This window comes from Aptenodytes forsteri, unplaced genomic scaffold (genome assembly GCF_000699145.1).
Source record: "Aptenodytes forsteri isolate BGI_AS27 unplaced genomic scaffold, ASM69914v1 Scaffold15, whole genome shotgun sequence".
NCBI lineage: Eukaryota > Metazoa > Chordata > Aves > Sphenisciformes > Spheniscidae > Aptenodytes > Aptenodytes forsteri.
In genome coordinates this window covers 27,951,625-27,970,797 of record NW_008795129.1, presented here as the reverse complement: position 1 = coordinate 27,970,797, position 19,173 = coordinate 27,951,625, and the positions used below count along the sequence as shown (strand labels likewise).

At 39.3% G+C, this 19,173-nt stretch overlaps 1 protein-coding gene across 1 annotated transcript in view; it reads right to left on the bottom strand.

Annotated features, from left to right (window-relative positions):
* The window catches only part of INPP5A (inositol polyphosphate-5-phosphatase A), a 202,002-nt gene that overhangs the window by 26,687 nt on the left and 156,142 nt on the right, over positions 1-19,173 (bottom strand). The window contains exons 9-11 of the mRNA XM_019471752.1: positions 15,211-15,306; positions 14,801-14,875; positions 255-328 (exon numbers count right to left, since the gene is read on the bottom strand). Of these exons, the coding sequence (XP_019327297.1) occupies positions 255-328; positions 14,801-14,875; positions 15,211-15,306 (245 nt within the window). The remainder of the gene's footprint in view (positions 1-254; positions 329-14,800; positions 14,876-15,210; positions 15,307-19,173) is intronic.

Sequence of the window (19,173 nt, the reverse complement as noted above, 5' to 3'; positions counted from 1 at the left end):
CTTTTAGGAGCAGCTATAAAAGACAGGATCAGCTGAATCCAAACGATGAGCTACAGAGCACTATCGGCATGCGGACTGCACTGTCACTGTTTATGTAGTGATGGAGGGGATGTGGGAAGACTAAACATTTATGAAAGGAATGAAGATCATTATTTCTACAGTATGTGTGGGAACACTCACATTTTACCTACAGTGCTAGTAACAACTATGTTTTAGCTAGCTAGTTAAATAAATGGATTATATATGAATCTTACCTGGGAGGAAATGAGATGTCCAGTTCATACAATCTGTCTTTAAAGACTGACAGCTCTCTGTCAAATTCTAAAAGCTATAAAAGATAGAAATAAATGTATTCACTCTTTAATGTTGAACTGAAGCAATCTAAAAATACTACATTATATAAAAGGAAATAAACAGAGACTTTAATTACACAGCTTGAGGTATATCCCTCATATAATAGTTTTTAAAACAGTGCAAAACACTCAGTACTATTTTGATACATAAACAGTTCACTGAGAAAAGTGTTCAAAATGTTCCTTTTCATCTCAAGTAACACTGGCTCTTTACAGGAGTGACCTATATGTACACTTACTATTTCAAGATGGCTAATTTTTTTCAAATTTTATTAGCAATCTTTTCAAAGACAAACCAGACTAGCATGAAAAAAGTACAGCAAACTGATATGCTAATCAGCCCACAAAAATGCCAGAAAAAGTATCATATTACTTTATATTATCTTTAGCTCAGATAAGAAGGTACAATAAACACAAGGATGTGCACATCACTCTTCCTAAGCAAAGACAAGCAGTGTTTTTGTACACCTATTTTGGGCGGTGCATTTCAGATAGCAGAAAGAGGGATACGTGACAATAGGCAAAATGTGTTCCCAGGCGGCAGCCAAGATACAGTACTAGAAGCAGATATTTAACAGACATCTTCATAAGTCTAGATTTAATGTCCTGTGTAAATATTAGTCCTTGCCAAATTTGTTTTCCCCCGGACCTCTACAGAGAAAATAAATATCTGTAGTCTTTTGTTCATAAACACAAACCCGCTCATAACAAGTCAATGATAATCGTCCACATTAACCCAATAATTGTTCTGATGGGCATAAACGACCTTATTTCAGAACCATGGCTGGTGTTAAGCCTGACGTCCGAGCGAATTAGCGAGTTAAAAGACAAAAAGCTCATCATCTGCACCGTTACTGGCTGTCGCTCTAAGTGCCACTTTCTATTTTGACAAGCGTGTCATCCAAACAGTACCCCGTACGATGGCGGCGTGTTTGCCCACTGTTCATTAATCATGTCCCATCTCACAGCTGTGCTGATACCATTGTATGAATGGCAGAGGTTCCCAAAGAAATTAGATTGTGTCCCTCTTTCCCCTCTGCCACCTCATAAATCATTCCTGAAATGTGCAATTAGCAGCTACTTGTACACATTAATTATCTGTGTGAAAAGCAGCTACCTGAACCACCTGCACTGCTGATTAGCTACCTCTCTAAGGCCCACCCGGCTTTCTTCAGTTTCTAGTTGCCGTGTTGCTATATGTACGTACTTTTATATGAGGATGCCAAAGAATGGGCAGCTTTTCCTATTTTAGGGCATCTGACACTAAACTGTGATGGTACACTGGAAAAGATTTTGCAATAGAAATAACTGCAGATAATTTGTATATGTTTTAACATCTGATCAAAAGCCCGAGTATCCAAGATGTTTGGATAAATATTTATAAACATCTGTGTGGAAACTTATGGTATGTATCTAATAATATGCTCAATCCTAAAAATGTTGGGATGGTTCAGCCACTATTCTTACTGAAGCAGTCTCAACATACCTCAGGAAAAAATGGTTTATCATGCGCGTTTCCAGACTGTGATCCTATATTTAAGTATGTATAGATAGATGGGTAGCCACAATACATACATGCAAACTGGCTATGAAAACAAATGTTACCATCCCTTTCCTGCTCCACGTGTCTCCACCTTAAAGATGTTATCTGCCCAACGTGAATCTAGCATAGGAAAAAAATCTACCATCCCCAGTTAAAGCTTTTCTTTGAAATATATGTCTATTAATACAGTGCAAATACATTTTTCCTACTGTTGCCAAGTAAACAGATCAGAGCAGGAAAGTGGAAGCATCAGGAGAAAGAGGGCTATTTCTGAAGTGTGAAAACTGCAAGGACTGAATAAAAGAACAATGCTCCATAGAACACAATGGTATAAATTACTCATGGGCATTCCAAGGGCTGGTGATGTTAAATAGATGCATTGTCCTCTCAAACCAATTCACACTTTCAAAATTGTATACATTCAGATTGTTCTTGCTATGATGATATTTGCAAACTAAATGAAGGGCAGGGTTTAGAGGATTAAGCATTCAGACGTGCATTATTATCCAAAGAAGTTTCTGATGTGTTTATTTGCTGCAGTTGCTTGTTTAGTTGTGTCTGTGCTATGCAGATGAGCTGCTGACACTGGTGACAGAGAGGACAGATAATAAGAACAAGACTGTATTGTGTGCTGTACTCTCTATCAGTTCCCCAAGTTTCCCCAGGTAGAGGAACATCTTTAACCTGAAATGACAAAGCCAAAAACTCACGATGACCCAGCTGGATGCCAAAGCCCAACTAGGTGCCTAGAAGAAATATTTAGGGAATGCTCGTTGTAGACAATTCATCCTCACATGTAAAGCAGTTAAATATTTTCACTGGACTATTTGCACAAACTTCTATTTTGTGCTATATTTTAAATAATTATTTAACAAATTATTTATTTTTTCCTAGATATTAAGTGACTATGTTACAGTATCTGTAACCTTCTGTTCAAATGTGTCCACGAACTACGCAAACAGACATCTGCTCATTCTTATGATGGGCAACGACAAGTTATTCATGTGTTCAGGACTGCATGCTGTAAATGCACCTAACAGCTTTTCTTTATTTACCTGGTAGCACTGCAGACAGTGGGGAAGATGAGGGGGAGGAATGATGAAAACTTGAACTGTGCATTTTGAGAAAACTCCCATTAATTTTTCAGTAGAAAAGCTTGTTTAACTACTACTTTTTTTGGTATTAAAAGCACTTGGGTTCTCATTTAAGCCTGTAATCTCAAAATGCAAGATTACTGGTGAAAAACCAAGGCATTTACTAGGTCTTGTCACAAACAGTTATAAATGTCACTTTCCCTCAACGCAACTTAGTAAAAGAAAGAACGGGACCTGACACGGGCATCATTTAATTGTATTTGCTTTATGACAGGTACATGGGAGTCTGGAGCTCCTTGGCACTACAGAAAATGAATGAAAATTAATATAGGCCAGATGATACTGAGGAGCAGTCAGAATCTCACATGGTAATGTCTTTATTTTTAAAGCATATAACATTGTATTTAAAAAAACCACCCGGAACATACTCTATTCATGGCAATTTTCAGCACAAACTGCTCACTTATTTCCATATTGTACACTAAACAGCATTGTGAATAATGCCAATGCTGTAACAGTAAACATGAGTATGTCTGTCACTCTAAATGCCTTAAAAATGACAAAGAAATTAAGTTCAAAGCCTAAAAATCAATATATTGTTCTATTTAATTAACGCATTATAAGATCATCCTTAAGAACCAAATCTTTAAGGTGTTACATGACGTGCTGGGGTAATTTGAGCAATTACACAGAGATTTTAAAATGCTGTGGCTAGAAGTTAATTCCAGAACTATATGTTATAGGCAGTTCAGAAGACTTTTCTTCCCCAACTCAATTTCACCAATGTATTTATATCTAAATGATAGCAAGGATGATGCGGGGCCTACGTTTTATATGCTGTAACCATTAAGTTGCTGATACTATGTCAAGATATTTGCTCTACAATGTCCAGTGACCAGCCCAACATGAATGTTTGATTAACATCTTCCAAATGAAAATACCATCCATACATATGAGTAATATATTGATAGTTAGCTAATACCCCATGAGACACAGAGATAATATGCCTCGGGGAATACAGCCATGCAGTATGTGTAAGAAGGCATGCCGCATGCATCCACTGGCCTGTGACTGTGAGAAAAAACTCATAGGGCAGAATGATTTTTAAAAACAGGTTAAATTTATTGATAGGATTTTGCAGTCTGAAGTTATGTATTTCCGTTTAGCAGACTTCATGAGCCAAATGCTTCAATTAGTTTGTGTACTCAAGCTCCTATTGACCTGAAGGGGAATTGGCTTGATCTCAATGAAGTTCTCTGCACAGAATTAAAGAATGACTGCATTTGCAGTAAAGGATATTCCCTATTTAATTTGCATAGAATTAGAAGCATTTAGGGCTGTTGCCTGTACCAGCTGCAGTGCCCATCACCTCCTAAGGGAATTATCAAAACTGTTGTTTCTCCAAGCAACTGTGTCGCCTGTAAAAGCTGCTGAAGAGAGTTTTGTTTTTTCCTCCTTTTTTCTTGTCAGTGCTATAACGTACAAGTGCATTTACGTACAAGGGTGAAGGAAAAGGCAATGCACGATACCAGGGCATGCAGTCCCGCACAGGCACTGTCTGCAGAACATGTACGCCACTCAGTAAGAAAAAATTGAGTAGGGCTGGACGGATGGTCTCGGCACCGTGCAGTCCTTCCAATGGGGACTCCAGTGAGCTCCCTCGCCCCAGGGCTGGAGTATGGGCTGCAGTTCACTGTCCCTATAGTGCATGGGGTCGTATGTGGTTAAGCAGTGTATGCATTGGCCAAAGGTAACAATTATCTGGAATACTAAATTTCGATATTGTGTAGCTTGACAGTAATCAAAGGATTATAACAGAGTTTAGTCAGTTGTAGAAATCAAGGTAATTTTGCTTGCTTCACTTTAAAGTGATGAGGCACTCTTAAAAGGTCAATGTCCATTGGTATGCTGCAACGGGCCACCTTGGCTAAACTCACACACGTATGAACCCTTTAAAACAGGGCAACTTAATTCAGTCATTGGAGTAGAACAACGGCAATTACTCATCAAGACCTACAGACCAAAGTCAGAGCATTGGTAGATCAGAAGGTGATATTAGCAGCATTTATCAAATCCATCTGCAGGGCCCACCAGAGAATTCACAGCTGTGAAAGGGAAATGAAGTTTCAGACCAAAAAGAGGAGATGAGCATACAGAAATGACCTTAGAGAATTAAAATATGTGGACACTGGTCACTGTAACCCCCTTTGCCAGTCTTGTATAGCACACGATTTTTTTCAAGAGACTTTGGAAATACAGTAATTTTGTCCAGCTTTCCAGTCAAAGAAAAATATTTAGAAACTGATTCAGCAGTCTACTGACTTCAAATAAAGGTCTGTGGAAATGCTGATTCCTCCCACTTATCCATGAAAATGTCATACACAACTCTGCTCTGGCCTTATTTTAAAGCTACTGTTTTCTCTAGCTAAGACTTTGTAAAATGATCCATTACTATATATTTTGAATCTTAATTTTCTTTCTCTCATAAAACCATTCTTTAAAATCATGTTTCACAGAAAAAAGCCAAAATTATTGAATATAAATGCACCACTTACACTGCTTTTCTATATTATTACATTTCTGCAGATTTCAGAGAATTTGTCTATACATCCTGAATGGCAGTGTTGTCAAATCATAAACTCCTACATAAATGTGGATATATGGCACACAGAGAAACTGCACCAAATACACTCTTCTTAGCATTAGAAGAGTTAGGCACAGGCAGTATAAGACTGTCAGCACTGAAGGGTCTCTGTGCCTCTACTAATTCAGAAAATCTTTGATTTCAGTGGAAGCTCCCCCAGGAAAATTTTGTTTTGTTCTTGTTTTGACAATATGCCTCTCTCTCTCAGGAGACATTCCAATGGTTTAAAGGACATGAACATTTTCTAGTAAGTATTCCAACTTTTTCAGAAAACTGCTCTGGAAAATGCATTTAAAAATAGTATTTCTGTTACGGAAATATTTAAATTGCTTAAAATGTCTAGAAAGATCCACACTTTCCCTTGATGTCTATTGATCACTAGAGTAATTACTGGAAATTACTATTGGCTCTGTCTCCTTAGAGCTCCCTTTTCTGTCTCCATTCTCACATTCCCACATTTCTCAACCTCCTCATACCCCCTGAGCCGGGTTTGCGCTGCAGGGCCCAGGTAGGGTTGGAGATGGCTGCAGCTGCACAGCCCGAGTACTGAGGACCACAAGGCACAGGACCTTTCCCAGTGGAGAAATAGCACCGTGATACCAGACGCAATAAAGCGGTACTGACTTTCCAAAGCGGTGACGTATTCAGTTGATGAGTAGGGCAGGGTAAGCGCCCAGCACGCTGCAGAGGAACGTGCTCGAGACTCAGGGCTTTCAGCTAGCATCAGGGTCTAACACAAACACTTCTCAGAGTTCATGTGCTGCAGTATTTCTCATTCTGAAAGATGCTTAGTGCTTTATGATGTCTGTTGGTCCTGTAATAGACACACTTAAACACTGATTAAACACTGATTTGGATAAAACAGTGCTTTTGAACTTTTCCAGTTATTATTAACTTTCCTTACATTTTTCCAGTGGAGATTGTAGCCCTTTTAGACATTTCACATGCTCGGATTTTGCATATAATCTTGGTTTTCCTAATTGCCCTGTGTGGATCCTTTCAATCCAAGTCCGTGGACTTCAGGCTGAAACTACTAGTATGGATAAGCTCGAAGTTAAACACCCTGCTGGCAGCTCCCCAGGGCTCAGTCACCCCTCTGATCTGCAACATGCAGCAGAGAATCCAGATCTTATCCTGGGATATTTTTGTTACTTGGAAAAAAAATAAATCAGAATCCTGTTGTACTACTTGGGTAATTAGTTCTCAATAAAGAGACTAAACTTAAGTAATGTAAAGAATAACCTAGTTAGTTTAGAAGTTAAAAGCACTGAATCAGGCTAAGTATAGACTCTCACTCATGCAGCAGCAGTTACCCGCATTAACATTCTGCTTACAACAAAAGCGCCTTTCACATCCCAAGGGCTCCTTGCCGAAACGCTGCTCTGCAGAAGCAAATTGTGTCCCATCCCTCCTGCTTCCCAGCGCCTGACGAAGAGCCCGAAGCATCTGAAATGCAGCATGACTGCTCACAGCTTTCAAACACAGAGACTACAGCTCCCATCATCCTATACTCCAACCTGATTTCTCCAATGACTGTTATTTGCTCTTTAGTACATCAATACAATGTGAAAGCAACGAGGACCTCTTGGCGAGTGCCAGTTCTCTGTGACTTTACCAGCTGGTCAGAGTCTGAATGCATGCTTCCTGTTTTCTAATGGTAAAAAGTGGATTTTGTCACTCACTCTCCTGGGATTCTTGTGCTTGCCTTGATTTAAAAAATTTGACTCTGCAAAACTGCATTCATGCAAATTGCCTTTTTCAAAACTTTACAGGAATAGACACTTTAACATTATTGTAATTAATTCATAAACTGCACAACAGCTTGTAATATAGCCCATTCAAAACGGCAAGAACGACTGAGTGGATGCTAACTTTAAAAACAAAAGATTTTAATTAGGGATATCCTGCTTGCAAATGTGACAGATTCAGTGGATTATTTCATTAAACTTTGCATGTCTGTTACTGTGAAACATAACATGAATTTGTACCACTAGGGAGTTAAAACCAGCATGCATTGTCCTGTCAAATTGTCAGTCTGTGAGCTGCAATTTGACAAAAGCATAAAAATATGTAGAATACAGTTTTAGTATTACTTGTAGAGTGATTAAAAAATGGAACTTTCTTGAAGAAAGACTATGATCCATGTTTCTTACTTGGGCAAAACTCCCACTGTGGGTTGAAATTTCTCCTGAGCAAGGCCTATGAGGCAGGCCTGTCTGACATGAGTTCTTTGAGGAATGGGCAGGACCCCAGAGGCACCTGAATGCCAGGCCCCCCCCTCGGGGGGGGGGGGCATTTGGGGAGCTCTGGTCATCTACCTTGTCTCCCCCACACACAGTCGGGCATCTTGGAAGGTCATCTAAAACTTCCAGACACCTAAAATTTGAGGTGTTTCTTTCCCAGAGGGGATTCAAATTCATACCCCTACTTCTCTAGAACTGCCAGGCACCTGCAGGGGGGGTGCCTGGGAAGGGAAGGCAAGGCAGGGCGCACCTCCTGCCAAGCCTGGGCTTGGGCACACAGACGCCCACAAGCAGCAGGGCAGTGAGAGATGCTGGAAGCCACTCTTAGGATCAGAGGAGATCTGGATTCCAGCCTTTGCTTCCTATGCTGTTTTTCTTTCAACACCTATGTAATGTAAAATACACAAACAGTCCTAAGACCAGGGACCAGAACCCATGTCTCTGCATCCTTGCAACTGAGTACCCCACACTCATCTCAAATTGTACTTTTTGTATGAAAGTGTCCTTAAGTATTACGTTTCATGTTAAACTTACTATTTGCTAGTCTATATGCATGTGTGCACACCTATGTGCATGCAGGCATCCATCTGTGAGGTTATGAGGGGTACCTGGAGAATGCAAGAGGATTGGGCTACTGCAGAGAGTTGGTGAAAAAAAAACTAAGCACCTTTCTATCTTTATTTGGATTGCCATAGACTTCATAGGCAAGATGTGGAAGCCTAGGTAGGGTGCTTTTGTATATGCACAAATATTAACTGTAAAGGATGATGGTGACACCCATAAACTCTTGAGGACTGGAATACAGGTGCAAACTGCCTCTCTGGATATCCTCTTGCCTGTCACAAAGGTTAAAAAGGGTGCCCCTAGGCCAAAGCATGTTAGCAGATCATACTGACTACAGGCTGGATTACAGAGTGCAAATATAGATGTTGGACCTCCTCTTTAGACTATACTTAAACAACGACCAATGTCTAAAAAAATAAATATAGCACAGTACACCTGAATTAGCTTAGGACTTACAATAGCTGTGTAGAACAGGACAGGGGGACAAAAGGTCATGAAATAATATTTGTAACTTTGTGATATGGGCAAATTCTACACTGGAATAATTCATTTATTTGGAACATGAAGCTGGCAATAAATAGCTAACCCAGCACATCTGGATTGACTTCTGCTTGCAATCTGGCTTTACATTTATGTTTGCTAGTGAGAACAATTTATTGATAATATTTCCTATCTCTGTCATTACTCATTTTGCAATTTATCCAATGGCATATCAACTAACCACTACCTTAAGTAAATGCAATTCCAAGCATGGGAATACTGTTTTTGAGTAAAGGAATAGAGCACGAAGCCATTTTCCTACTAGTACTTTATGAAAATCAGGCATCTCAGATGACCACCTTAAATAAAAGAGGCAGTTTCAGGATGCATAGGATTTCCTTATGACCAGTCCTAGGTAACAATGGTCCTAAGCAATCAATTTCCTTCCTCTATCCTAATTTGCCCTTATACATCATATTCAAGATTTCATCTGGACAGGGGCTGGTTGGCTCAGTGGATAAACCTCTGCCTTTTCACCTCTGGGATCACGGTTCAAGTCAAACCCTGATGAAATGCACTTGATCGTCCTAATCTAGTTCTTAGTGGACAGTATTCCCATTATCTTTAAAAGGGTCAGAGCCAAGGCCATTGGGAAGAGTGCATTGTGCTATATCTTGTCTGTTGATTAATACATTTTCAGTGATGCCAGATCCTTAACCTTCATGAGCACACATATTCTCACAAAAAGCTTAATAAAGGTCCCTCATGGACTAAACCTTTCTTCTCAATTTGCATATCATTTCAGGATTTCCTGGGAATATTAAAAAAATCACAAATAAATTACTCATAATTTAAAAGTATGTTTGCCTGAACTGTTTGTAATAACACCTCTAAGTTAATTAGCATGATAACTGATCACTTTAAATCATTACTTGGCATAGGGAGAACAAGACCTTTATAACTCAATCCATTTTTACAGCACATTATAATTTTCTTCTCATACCATGTCAGTTGAAGCTAAACAGACACACAGAATAAAGGGAATCTACCCTCGAAGGCTGATTTCACTGTTCAAAACATAGAAATTGAGTAAGAATGTGCTCTCTGTAGAAGTTTACTGTTTGTTCTTTGCAGCAGGAGGACTGCTAAAGGACCACTGATAGCAACGTGAAGCTCTTCCAATATAATAACAATTAAAGTAAGAAATGGAACCACTTCCATTTCATGAATATCTAGGCTGGACATCATTGGACTTCTCTGCATCACTATCTTGAACCTGTTTTGGAATTAATGCTGGTAACAACAGCAGTGTCCTCTGAACTATCTGATTATCCAGGAGCTACTGTGCAGCTGGCACCCTCGGTCTAACCTCTTTTACCTCCAAGCAGCAGAGGCCAGGGAAGCAGCCGAGATCAAGGACTGCCAAGGTATGCAACTCTGCGAGAGCGGGGCCGGTGCTGCCCAAGGGCAGCAGAGGACAGCAGGAAGCAGGGACGACCAGTGTAAGCACAGCTACATAATTAGTCACCAGTTTCCACGAACATCAACTGACAAAAGAGATTATGATTTTAGTATGAATAACATCAGGTTCAACTCTTAAGACAATTAATTCACTGATTACTTTTATTACACAGTTGTGGTCAAAATCTTAAGGACAGTACATTAGTTTCTATCTGGATTGATTCTTCAATATGGTTCATATGAAAGGTAGGAATATATGCACCATTTCTCATTTCTAATTGTGGTTAAAGATTATAAAATGATTCCCAGCAATTAAATCATTCCTCTATAATCATTAGAAGTTTTTACATTCTTACTATATATTTATTTTACTGACTACTGAAGAAATAGCATTTAGCTTGTGGTTCTTTTGTACAAATTAGTAACATTATTAGAATTTTTTCGTTAAATAATTATCCCTGGCTTACTTTTCTTCTGATTGTTTTGACATTAACAGGGAACTCCCAAACACAAGATATTTTGAAAAAACCCACTTATAGCCTGATTTATCATAAATGATTAAGGAATTTGAAAAAAAAAAGGTAAAAGTGTAGATTTATTCAAGAACTCCCTGCACACTGCTACTCTCCTGAAAGCACCAGCATGCTAATTTTTATCCCTTGAGAGCTGGCAAATCCAAAGCTACGACCGATTTTTCTGTCAGTAACGTACTGGTAAGTTAGTGTAAGGTCAGGAAGAGTGGACACCGCTGCAGACCCACTCAGGAAGCCTACGCAGAAGGCCTGGGCATTCCCCGAGTCCGCCCTTGTGCGGGGACTCCTCATGCTCTTTGGGTGGGTGAGGAGCAGGAACACGAAAGAGGGGTGGCTGGGATATGTTCGCAGTTCCCAGCTGGGGACTGCCGCCTCTTGAAGGGTGCAAGCAGCCAGTTCAGATTAGAGAAGCCTCATTTGTTCTTTGCCCACCGTTCATGGGCAAGTCTCTGGAGCACGAGGACACAACGGTGCTGTACAGCACTGCTTGGCTATATCCTACCATCAAGGACAGAGGTGTTAAGCTTTTTCTAATTCAAAAGCAACAACTTAAACTGGAATCTGTCTGACACTAAGGTGAAACTCTACATGTTGTACTTCCTATTGTCCCACTTTTCTCATTGCCACACTGTAACACCCTTCCCCGTAGCACCTAGACATGGTAGTTCTGTTGTAGTTACGGGAGTTACACCCTGGTCCATCTGATGTACTATAACTTTGATGTACAATTCAGAACATATGAATTAAATATTAAGGCAGTTTTGCATTATTGCTACAGCTATTTTCAAATAGGTTTTCTCTTTTTTCTATCACTACACAGCTGGATAAATCTGGGTGTTCCTTTCTGAAATAAAATGATACAGAATTGTCATTGCACTTTGAGGTAACAAATATAGGTAGTTGCTAAGCTAACTTTGGAATAAGCTACAGATAAGTCTGGATAAGCTACAGATTAGTTTGGAAAAATTAGACCGGACAGATTACTGTATGCATTTCAAACTGAATTTCTGTTGAACAGATAATTTGTATCTATATCAGATTTTTCATAAAAATACTCACTTTTATAAATATATCTTAAGATTTTTTCTGTTGATTACAATGTAAAAAAGAAGGAATAACTGTGTATGGACAATGATAAAGTGGCCTGTTGATAATAAATATTTGTCAGGTCTTGTCACATCTGTACACATTCCAATGTTACTGAAGAGACACCACACTGATAAAAAAAAATACACTCAGAAAAATCAATGGATTTTGAGCTAAAGCAGTTGCTAAACACACAGAAAACATCTTTATCCAACAGCCATAGTGCTGTGAAAATTCCCAAGCCTTGCATTGGTACAGCTAAGGAAAATTTAATCTTCCCAAATACTCATCAGGGCACTCCATCCTGCAGACCTGACAGCCCCACTTATAATTAATTATACAATTTCGATGGGAATATCGACTAAACAAAGCTATAAATCATAGAAAAAGTCAATAGGCATGGACACATTCAATCATGTCCCGACCAATGATTACTACTCTTAAAATACAATAATTATTTTCAGGAGCCAGCTTGAATTAAATTTCTGTCAGGCTGGTACAAGACCGGCGGTTGATGAAGGATGCGATGGATTTTTTGGGTTGAATTCGGCACAGAGACATTTATCCTTTTAGATAGGTAGTTTGTTTTTAGTGATCATGGTGCTGCGTGTTTAACTAGACCATGAAGATTAGATTATCTCCAATGGCTCATTATATCGTTTATCTTTTCCTTCCATGTTTGATCTGGAAGATTTCCCGCTTCTTGATGCATGAATGAAATGACTGCTGATTTTGAAATGGAATGTGCTTAAGTGGGATTCTGCCTATGCCTTCACACACCATGTCCATGTATGTAAAGTCAACCAGCAGTCATCCGAAATACCACTAGGATGTGGTAAACGGCAGCAACAAGAATAGCTTTGCTCAGCTTCAGAAATGTACTGGGAAAAAATAAAAATGACAAACAATTGAGTTGTTTTAAAAAGAGCTAAAAAAATTATTATGATAATACATGTAGAGGAAAATCTGGGACAAGAATGGGATTAGTATGGAAACAGGAATTGGGATTAGTGTTATTACTTTGAATTAAATGTCCCCAAAACTGCGAAACATCAGTGAAAGAAACGTTATATATTTCCCAAGGATGCATTCACCCTGTAAATTTAAAAAAAACCCCAAACCCTCAAACCAGCTTATCTCACAGTAACTGTGTTTTTAAGATATGTTGCCTACACAGATATTTCTCATGGTGAGCATACACGCCACACATGAAAGACGTGCTGTGAGAAGGGACAGCGGTCCCAACAAACAGGATGGGCGTCAACAGATGCTGAAAGGAGAAACAGATCTTCACTTTCCTCATGAGTCTGACTCATCAAACTCTTCTGACCTCAAGAAATGAGTGAGATCTCAGATTCTCACATGGAATTAACCTCCTAGGTGTAAGTCAACTTAAAAACAGGGTAATAGGGCTTCAGCTGTCCTCCTTGCCCTGGATCCTTGCAGACAGCCCTCCAAACAGCCTGGTTCTCTATGAACAGCAAGAGAATAAGCCGTAGGTAGGAGAGAAGAAGAGAGAGAGGGGAGAGTCATGGATCCTGTGTACATCCCATCCCTACGCAAAAAGTAGCAATACACTGTGTGAGCAGGCACACTGCGTAATTGGTACAGAGTGCAGCAAAACCTAGAGGTGAGGACTAGGCCAAACACAAAGGGGTTCTCAAAAAAGCTGAGACACAGAAGATGAATCCCTTGTCTTCTTTTAAAATAAAAGGGTATGAGGAAGGAAGGTAAAATTCAGTCACCCTCAGGAAGGGACTGAAGAAAGAAGGGGAAGCTTGGCTAGCTTGTCAGCCTGCACAAACGACTTCGACGCACACAGTTTCTGCAGAACACACACAGTTTTCTGAAGGTTTTCTTTGTCTAGTGTAGCCTACCCTATTTATATAGCTCAGAATATTCAACATACGAATGCCGTTAGTTTATGCACACATAGGCAGGTCAAGATCTGACACAAGCTAGCGTAGCTCTTCTGATGTCAGTGAAATTGGGCCAATTTCCACAAGCAGAGGGTCTGGCCCATGACATCCACAATAAGGCTCCTCCATGCAATATGCACATTCCTGATTTTTATCTGTGTGTAACTGTTTGGGGGGGTTTTTTTGGATGCTTAATGTTTTTCCTTTAGATACGTAACTCCTAGGAACCTTAAATGAAATTGAGAAGGCTGTAAGCAGTGATATAGAGATTTTCCAAAATGAAGTGGCTACGTTTTGAAATAAAATCACCTTAAAGAAGATATAAAGCCATTCTCCACAGAAAAATCATAGTCCTCATTACAAATCAGAACGTTAGTGTTCCCTATCTGTTTTCTCCTCTTAGGAAGCCCTATATGATTGCCCAAACAGTGCCAGTCTGCTGCAGGGTTTGTGCTTTCTATTCTATTTATTCATCTGTTTCTATTATTCTTTGTACACTCAGAAGACCCAGATATTTTCAGAGCACCTTTGCATGAAGGGCTTTTCCTAAGTTACTATAGTGCACAATGAAGAGCTAGTAAAGAAACAGGATGCTTGAAGAAATGCAGACCAGAGGACAGAGAAGAGTGAATCGTCACGTATATTTAATTTACAATTTTTTCTATGAAAAAGAAGATAAACACATGCGAAAGGTAAGAAGCTGTACACAAAATAACTGGCTAAGTGAGGAGGAAATTTGGAGCAGTTATTGCGTTAGACGAATTATCTCTTCTCATTCTGTAGACAGGAGGGCGGATAAGGATAAAGGGCTGGTATAGAAATGCAATTTGTATGTGAGTTTCCAACTTATTCCTTCAAAAGTGTTTAGCAATGAACTTACCGCAGTGCCATTGTTATCTCTAAATACATCTTGATTAAAATAGTCAAAGAGCTTCTTTTCTAATTGTAGCATAACCTAAAAAAAATAGAGGAGAAAGGTCAGCAAAGCTCTTGGACTCAGCTACCTAATACACAGCTGTTGGAAGTGACCCTTTCAGAGACATGCAACCCTTTAAAACAACACGACATTTCTACGCGTCTAAAGCTCCTTGTCAGCTTGCCCATTTGGTTGACTGGCAATCACTTAAAAAGATCCAATTAACTGAGCATTAGGTGTGACAATCTATATCCCTCCCCTCCCTTTAAATTATCAGTTTGAAACAACTATATTCATGCTTTGTAGAAAAGAAAGTGAACATTCAACAACATTTTTATTTACACAGGAGGTACAGAGGGCATTAAGTTGTTTACCTTTCGGTCATTATCAGATTCACGAAATATTAGCTTGACTACTTCATTTGTGTCAGCTGCCCGGATAGTCTGCATTGTAGCCTTTGCACATAGTGTCTAATAAAAAACACAAAGGGAGAAACGGAAACTAGTTTATATGAAACATAAGGCCACATTTAATTGAACTTTATCAATCTACGTATCTTCAGTGGCCACCTGAAAATATGATTTGCTGTAGGTCAAATTACAAAGCATTGCTAATTTAAGTCACTTCCACTCATAATGGATTTAAAACAATAAACTGAATTACCGTTTGGAGAGAAACAGGCAATATTAAGAAAATATCAATCAGATAAAGCAAATATTCATTTAACTTACTACCATGTACACAGGTTCTTTCACAGGTCTGACACTGTATCACACATTACTTGTAAACATCCTCAAAAGCCACTTCCTACAGCTAATGACTCCACAGCCCTACCGGTTTCTGTACCGCTTTCTTAAAAGCTGATAACTACACATTGGCACTACAGTTCTGCAGGTTAACTCTTGTTTGCAAAAACTTCTGCCTTGTAAATTAATGTTCCAAGTATAATTTAAAAGTCTGAGCAACACTTACACAATCTGACAATAAGTTTCACAGTTTACTCTGGATAGCAAATTCCCCATGCATCATCCTTTTAAGTAAGAGACAACATCACGTCTCTAGATATTTTGAGGACTGGGTGTCTAAAACATATTATAAATCAACACTTTATCAGGCACGGAGGTATGAATTTCTGAGGAAGTGTCAGGCCGCGATTCATTTGCCATTTGCCCGGTTGGGGCCTAGTCTCAATGGCAATCAAAGCTGACCTAGAGAGTAATACAGAATAGGTTGTTTAAAGGGCTTGCTCCGTTGCATTGTAACAGGTGAAAATCTGGAGCTTTTAGCCAAGGAGTTAGGCATATATTTAACTTAAAAACATACTTCAGATTCACTGAACCTATACTTTTAGTGAAACTTTAAGTATGTTAAGTGCTTTGAAATGCAGAAATAGACGACATCTTAACTGTGGGGTAGGCAGGATTCACAAAGTGCTCTGCAGTTATCCAGCTTGGGCAAAGCTACTGGATGGTGTGTAACGCTACCCCAGCCCATCTGCCTGGGTTGCTGGAAACCACAAGACAGAAGACAGAAAGGGGAATTAAGAAAACCTTGGCATTACTCAAAGGCAGAGAGAAAATGGCCAAGATGTGCACCCACACCTGGGAGGCAGTTCAGGATCCTTCGCTACAGCTGAGGCACAAGCTGCTGATAGGATCTATGCACAGCCCTGGATAAGGATATTGGCAAAGACTATCCTTCTGAATAAAAGCTTATTTTGCTAGAGGTTCTTAACAAAAGCGTGCTAAAGAATCTGACTCAGTCAAGAAGAGGCAAAGAGGTGCCTTCCCTGCTCTGCCTGTTCCATTCCTTTTCATAATGGCCAGACAACAGATTTTCATTTTGCATAATATTCACTTATAAAATAAATAGGTTCTGTGATAATAGGGTAATAGAATTTCACATCCTACTACATGCTTCTTTCTCTCACAAATAGAAGTACTTCTGTGGGGATTCATTATTAGAAGTGCAGTATCTATCAGACACAGTGCCATGAAACTACAGCTTACTTCTCAGTTCCCCATTCTGAATTTCTTCTGAAGGAAGAAATACATGCCAAACATGTATTTAAACAAAAATCCATCTGCTTCCAAATATTTTAGATCTCAACTGAGGTTATCAGTGCTAGAATGGAAACAACCTGTCAATGGACTTTTTGCTCCCATTTCATAGAAAGACATTAAAAAATGACCCTTGATAAAGGCCCCCGTGTGTTGCCATAGTACAAACAAAAAGCAACAAGCTAAGCAATTTCATTTTTAAAGGATAACTTGAGTGTGATTCAGTAAAAATAAAATACAAATCTGATTTTTTTCTTCAAGTCTGTGAACTGAACAGGCGTCGATTCCCTATCTTATTGAATAAATTATGTCCTTTCCTGACAAATTTTTCATGATTGTTTCCTCCCCCCCAAAGCAGTGCCATGTCTATAGATTACAAACATCTAACTCTGGGTTTTATCCTAAAAAACTTGGCACACTCATGGCACCAATGCAGCCATAGGTGTCTGTGAAAACACAGTTTTCACTGGAGAAAGCAGTACGGGTCACACGGACACAGATGTAGGCTGCCCTTTGAGAACTTCATCTGTTCAGCAGAATTTTAGGGTGTTTTTTTGAAAGGCTTGGGAGAAGAGAGGGAAGATGCTGGCCGTAGCTAGTTAAACCTAATGCTGCCTGGGAGGGAGGAGGAGAGGCACACCAGACCATCAGGGAAGCTGCACTTTTGGTACCACTTATTTTAAGCACAGACCTACTAACTTTTCCTTCGCATCCACCATGTACCATAGGATCTGTTTTGTCTGTTTGGACACGTAATTACCGTTTTACCATCTGTGTCTGTACGTGGACACCAGTGAGGTAATCCACCAGCGAACCATTCCCAAAGTGCGCTCCCTCCGATGCCGGCTATTGAAATTCAAAGCACAGATTAGCTAATCGGGTCAAGCCCAAAAAAATAGCGCTTTGGGCTCATGTGTCACAAATCAGTCTGGTCGCCTTTAAACAGCGCACCAGATTAGAACAAGCACCCGAACAAACCAAAGCGGAAAACTTGCCGCTCTCTAAAGCTGGTTTCTAAAGCCCTAACAAATCGCTCCATCTTTCACTCATTTAAACTTTCCAAATGAGGGTCAATACGGTCCCCGAGCATCCAAATGCTAATGCGCTTAAGTGCGCTTAAGCAGCTTTCCAGAGTGAATGGGCCAAAGAAGGGCTCGAAAAGACAAGGCAGAGTTACTGTCACTGTCAAAAAGTCATTGTAGCCACCCCCAGAGTGGTTGCAATTCAAGAAATTCATGATTTCTGTCTCTTAAAGGCATCTGCTTGAGAACATTTTTTTTTCTGAGCTGCTTTATCTCACAACTTCAGGCCCGCTCTAACAGAAAAAACCCCGCGATCGACTCTTGAGAACCAATACAGAGAAAGGACATGCATACCTTATTGCTTTCAAATTTCACACGCACAAAAAGTTACCTTATTCACAGACAAAAAGTGATTGGGCAAAGGTTCATTTCTTATACAAGCTGGAGCACTCCTTTTTTCCTCCTCCTTTCAATTTCTACAAAGTCGTAGTCACCCAAGCAGAAAACTTTCGGGAACATGTGCCTTTTTAGACAAGTCTACTTATGAAGGGATTTTTTTGTTGCTGGTAAAGAACATCAAAATGCTATGAAAACACACTGTTTCTTTTTGGGTATTCCCTCAAAGGTACTCTTTTACAAAGTCAGATATCAAGACTCCTCTACCCAAGTTATCTTTCTAAAAAAATCTTTTTTCTTTGTAAAAAAGATTTGGTTAAAAAGTATGCAGGAGAGCTGTATTCAGAGCTGAGAGAGAACTCAGTATTCAGCCTTTGCTTAGCAAACACAGGCATGTTTTATTCCTGTTTTCACATACACTGCCCCCACAGGTAGATGCTTCATAGTATTTTTTAAATAATCCTTTGAGATAATTAATGTGTATTGAGTTGTAAAACATAGCAATAACTTTACTGTTAATTGTCTTGGAATGTAATAAAAATGTACTGTTATGCAAAGCTAGGAGTGAAAGTTTTTTATATTGACAAGAGACAAATCTGGAATTTCTTCTAAACTCTGCAGTCCTCAGAAACTGAAAGCCTTTTGATTTACAGCATAAATGCAGCCTTCAAAATACATCTGCTCCCATATATATACAATACATCAAAATGTTTTAGACTGTATTTCTGCATACTTACAGTAGAAAGGGATAAAGACATTAAAACAATTGTGTTATAGACATAAAACACACACACTATTCTATATTATATAATTGCTTTTTATATTGCGTTTATATGGAAACACTCTGCACAGCTGTGAA